This window comes from Papaver somniferum, chromosome 11, assembly GCF_003573695.1.
Source record: "Papaver somniferum cultivar HN1 chromosome 11, ASM357369v1, whole genome shotgun sequence".
In the NCBI taxonomy this organism is placed as follows: domain Eukaryota; kingdom Viridiplantae; phylum Streptophyta; class Magnoliopsida; order Ranunculales; family Papaveraceae; genus Papaver; species Papaver somniferum.
In genome coordinates, this window is record NC_039368.1 from 129,863,586 (window position 1) to 129,869,085 (window position 5,500).

The 5,500-nt window shown below is 37.5% G+C and overlaps 1 protein-coding gene across 2 annotated transcripts; it reads left to right on the forward strand.

Annotated features, from left to right (window-relative positions):
• The first annotated feature begins 3,500 nt into the window (after positions 1-3,500).
• On the forward strand, positions 3,501-4,910 carry LOC113320901 (putative RING-H2 finger protein ATL21A). 2 transcript variants are annotated; one of them, XM_026568797.1, is made up of 3 exons: positions 3,501-3,945; positions 4,141-4,311; positions 4,416-4,910. In XM_026568797.1, exons 1-3 carry the CDS (start codon positions 3,603-3,605, stop codon positions 4,799-4,801), a joined length of 900 nt encoding a protein of 299 aa, XP_026424582.1. In that variant the 5' UTR covers positions 3,501-3,602; the 3' UTR covers positions 4,802-4,910. The 2 variants fall into 2 exon arrangements, with proteins under 2 accessions (XP_026424582.1, XP_026424581.1); XM_026568796.1 differs by having other exon boundaries at positions 3,501-4,311.
• The last annotated feature ends 590 nt before the right edge of the window (positions 4,911-5,500 follow it).

Here is a 5,500-nt window from a genome sequence, read left to right on the forward strand (position 1 = left end):
TACCTCTATCGGGTTAAGATTATGGCTCTTCCCATACGGTTATTCAACAACCAGTTGATTTCGCAGTCTCGCATACACTACCGATAAGGTTTATGGCAGCAAGACCGCACCCTAAGTGGGGTATCTTCGGACCGAGTGCATCATATTCAGAACTTGTCAAGAGTGGAAAGGTACGCTCCAGACGCCCCGGACACTCTTGACTCAACCGTGCACCTCAGCGCCCTGATCGAGTTTCTGCACTCCTTGGGAGAGCCTTTCTCACTTTAGGATCTCAATCTAAGATTACTATCTTAGACTGAAAATTTAAGGTGTCTCTCCTGGATGGGAATTATCGTTTAATTCTCACCCCAAATCTCCATAACTCAAGTTCCGGGGTCGGTGTAGCCTTCCCTTGAGTCATGTCTTCTAGGTCTTTCCGATTATGACGTGCGGTAGGTCTTACTATATTTCCTCTTGCATATGAGCGAATTAGGGTGCACGCCATATTCGGATTCCTAGCCAATCTGATAATAAATATCATTTTATGTAGCCTTTTATCAAGGTCTTACTTTACTTTTATAGAATTTCTTAACTTTTTAACGAAATATTCGCATTACATACCTGTTCAAAAATATGAACTTTTAAACTTTTTATCCATGCGAGTTGATTCACAAGTGACTATAGATAATATTTTTTCAAGAACTGCCTATTCCAAGGGCGATCTAATTTACGACCTGTATTTCGTTCTTCAGGATCCATTAATTCATAGGCTCCCTCTCCAACTATTCTTTTTATTATATAAGGTCCATCCCAGCTTTTCTCCAATTTCCCATCTTTTCCTTTTTGATATACTAGAATTTCGCGTAACACTAATTCGCCTTTTATCAAGGTCTTACTTTACTTTTATAGAATTTCTTAACTTTTTAGCGAAATATTCGCATTACATACTTGTTCAAAAATATGAACTTTTAAACTTTTAACTGTTTATCCATGCGAGTTGATTCGCAAGTGACTATGGATAATATTTTTTCAAGAACTGCCTATTCCAAGGGCGATCTAATTTACGACCTGTATTTCGTACCACCACCATACAAATCCTAATTTTGTTATTCTTTTTAGGTACCACCACCATATTTTCTATCCACTCTGGATATTTTGCCTCCCTTATTATTCCTGCATCTAACATCTTTTGTAGTTCTGCTTCTATTTTAGGATGATAATCAGTTGCAATTTTCCTTATCCTTTGCTTGAACGACTTTACATTCTTCTTAATGTCTAATTTATGACATGCGACAGACGGATCTATTCCTAACATTTCTTCCATACTCCATGCGAAAATATCATTATATTCTCGCAGAATGCTTATTGTTTTTTCCTCTTCTTCTTTATCCATTTTAGTTCCAATTCTTAATATTTTTGGTTCTTCTTCAGTTCCTATATTTATTTCTTTTGTTGGTTCCGCTGTAGTAAAATTCTCTTTTGGTTCCCCCATAGGTGTTGGTTCCTTAATTTCTTTAATTCGTCTACCTTCCTCCGCTGGTTCTTCGCCTGGTATTCCTTTTCCTTCTTTCGCTCTTATTATGTATATTCGAAACTCCTCTTCTTTCCTTTGTTATTTTGTTTTTCTCCATCGATCCTTTTGTTTCTTTACTCGTCCTTCATAATTTCACACATCTATTTGATTACAAATATTCGCAGCCTTAACGTCTCCTCTAATTTCACCTATACCGCTTGGAATTAGAAATCTGATACATTGATGTAATGTTGACGCTACGGCCTTTAATCCATGTACCCATGGTCGTCCCAACAACATGTTATATGGTGACTCAATGTCAATCACACACAGTGTTATCTTTGTTTGAACCTCTCCCAGTAATATTCGCATCACTATTTCTCCCTTTGGCTTTGTAACTGCTCTATTGAATCCATGAACATTATAGGGTGTAGGTATCATTTCTGCATCTTCATATCCCATTGCTTTGAATGTGCGATAAAATAATATATCAACTGCACTTCCTCTATCTATCAATGTCTTATCAATCGCCCATCCTTCAAATCCCCTCTGTTTTGCAATAATTTTTTCTCACTCGACTATGACCGTAATTACCAATGGATCTGCTCGCTGTAAGTTTTCTTCTGGAATTTCATCCGCCGCAAAGGAAATCTTCACCTTTGCCCAATCTTGTAATGGTAATTCTTTCTCTACCGTCTGTATTTTCTTGCCTTCGTAATTTCTTTTATGAATTCTCCCGGTTACTGTCGCTTGAAAATCTGCCTCAGAAATTGATACTATAGTTATGTTATTACACTGTATATCTCTGCCTCTTCCTTTAATTGGTACGACTCTTGTTGTCTTCATGGATCCCTTATGATTCTTCCTTAATTTCCCTAAGAATTTCAGATCTATTAACAGGAATTATCATCCAGAGCTATTTTCTAGCGCCAAAAATGTAGTTGTAAGTTTTTTTACAACTACACTCCACTTAAACTAATCCAATTATTAAGTGATCATTATGAATTCTTATTTGATTAATTGAATATTGGGAATGTTTACAAAATAGATTCAAGTATTACAACAATTTTACTTGAAACCTAGATTCACTTTCTCTCTCTCTCTCCCTATTTCTTGACCAAGACTTACCCTAGAATCCTCCCAGAAACAATGATCGTTCTCCTTTATATAGGATTTTACATAGTGGATGACAGCTAAGAAACCCATTATTTTTGGGATCACTATGCGACACATTCGCTCATATACAATCGCTCATCTTCACATAGCATACTTCTTCGCATAATTCTTCACACTTTACTCGTGACTTTGCTGACATCATCTGGTGCGTCATCTCAACTTTGTTGTGTATTCTTTACTTCGCGTAGTTATTAACGTGTGCGATATTTAACTCCTACATATTATTTGCCACTAGACCAGACTAATATTTATCTACGACAAGGTTATTTTCTATACAATCTGGCTATAAATGATTTATGATTGTGTTATCCCCAATTTTACCCAGCTAGGGCGCCTAGGAATTCATCATTTTCCTAGCACTAAACACTCGTGTGGTGCACTTCTTGTAAGTTGACCCTATCATGTACCTTATTGTAGTTGCTGCAATTGTTTACCATCTCGATTTTTTCTTTTCCATCTCTAACTTTTCTTGGTACAACATGAATTCTACAAATGGTTTTCAGATTGGTTGATCCGCGTTTGAATCGGATGAGTGAGACTGAAATACAAAAATACCAGTGCCTCATTGTGGACGAATTAAGGATCGGCCGGCTCATTCTAAATTATTTTGGCGCGTTCTGGATTTGCTTGGATCGTACCAATCCTCACACCAAACAGGGCATCTATCTAAATAACAAGTCAACATGTCCTGTCTGGATTCGTACGTTTTCTTTTTGTTTCAAACATTAGATTTGCACTTTGATATGTCTGTAAGGACAGAATCACATTTTTATATAAATTAAAAAATTCAACTTTCATGGAATCATAGCCTAACATTATTGGAATCCAAATTTCTTGAACCTTTCGTGGTTCGTGACGATTCCGAATTAACAGGAAAGATTCTTTAAGTTTTGATATAATTGAGATGGGGCAAGAAAATGAACCAGCCTAGAAAATGGGTGCCTCAATCATTAAATTTCCTTTCTTCTTATTTTGTTTTCTTTGTTTACCATATTTCATCGAGAGTAGTGTCGGAAACTGTCTGAATAATCAATGCAGCAAGGAGGGGCCTGGTATCGCATTTCCGTTCAGATTAAAAGGCCGTCAACCTGAACGATGTGGTTATCCAGGTTTTGATCTTACCTGTGATAATATGAATAGAACCATTATAGAGCTGCCATTTTCCGGACGATTCCTCGTGAAAGATATCAAGTATGGTGGAACTTATAACGAAATACTACTACACGATCCGGATGACTGTCTTCCTAGACGTTTATTGAATCCGCTGAATCTCTCAGGTACTCCTTTCATTGGTAATGAGTATCAGATTTATTCATTCTTTAGCTGCCAAACAAATACTTCTTCGTCTTTTTACCCCGGGAGGGACATCAGTTGCCTTAGTAACGCCACACACAGAGTATTTGCTACAACTTCAACAAGTTCCCGTAGTTTATGGACTAACGCAAATTGCAGGTTAAATTCTACTATAACAGTTCCAGTGGACTATATTTCTGATGTTTACCGCGAGTATCCTTGGTTTCCATATGAATCTGTTCTTAAAGTAACATGGAATTGGAAAAAACCATGGTGCAAACAAAACTGTAATAAGGATTCGAGCTTTCCAACCTTCGAAGAAGGCCATAAATTCCCTGACGTTCCTACTGGTTAGAACCTTCTTTTCTTGTACTATTCTGAATTTTTTTCAATAGTTACCGATGAACAGAAAACAAGTCATCTGATTGACAATTGAAATTATTTTGTATTGCAGCTGGTAAAACATTTCTCATGGTCATAGGCATCATAATACCAACGGTAATAGTCGCTGCTGTGTGCTACAGTGTTTCGCGCATTAAAGGCTTTTGCTTTGGTGCTGGTAACGAAGTAACCAACTCGTTAGCCTCACAATTAGTCACTATCACCACCGGTCTTGATGGCTCTGCAATACAATCTTTTCCCACGGTAGTTCTTGGTGATAGCGGACGACTTCCCAACCCAGATAGTAATACTTGTGCAATATGTCTGTCAGAATATCAGCCAAAAGAGACAATAAAGACTTTACCTGCATGTAATCATTTATTCCATGCTTATTGTATTGATTCCTGGGTTCATTTGAACTCAACATGTCCTGTCTGTCGAATATCTCTTATCCCGTAAGTTTGGTTACTTACCTCTCACCTTGTCATACTCAGATACGAATGAGCCTCCTCCCAAATTACTAATTCCCTCTTGTAAATTAAGCATTCATGCATAAAATTATCCATTTGCTGAAGTGAGTTAGACTTTTTTGTGTGTTGCGGAGAAAACTACAGCTACCTGCTTACTTTGGATTTATTCATCAAACTGCAATACTTAAACCATAACAGCACATTCATAAGCCTGCTTGCATTCGATAGGCAAAAGCTTTATATGTTTGGATGTGTTTATCCTCTTGGTTTTGAATCTTTTGATCTATATTGTAGTAGAAATTGAGAAAAAAATTAAGAATACTGAAACTCCCATTTCTTGAAGAATATTATGTTCGAGATATGAATTATTATACATGAAAGTTGCAGGTCTCCAACCAAATGAGAAACCCTAGCCAAAATTATCTTTATATACCAGCCCTAGATCTAACGGCTATGATAGCTTCTACTACACCTAAATCTTATGGTTAGAATTATTCGGTACTTTCGGTACGGGACGGCACGGGACTAGGACAGGACCGTGTACCTGTACCTCTCAAGCCTTGGTTCCTAGTTTTTGGACCGGTACCTGTACCTCCTTCCTCAGTTCGATCCAAAATCAGGTACGGTTCCACCGGTTTCGGGACGGTCCGGTTTTTCGGATCGGTTCATGTGCAGCCTTATGTTCGAG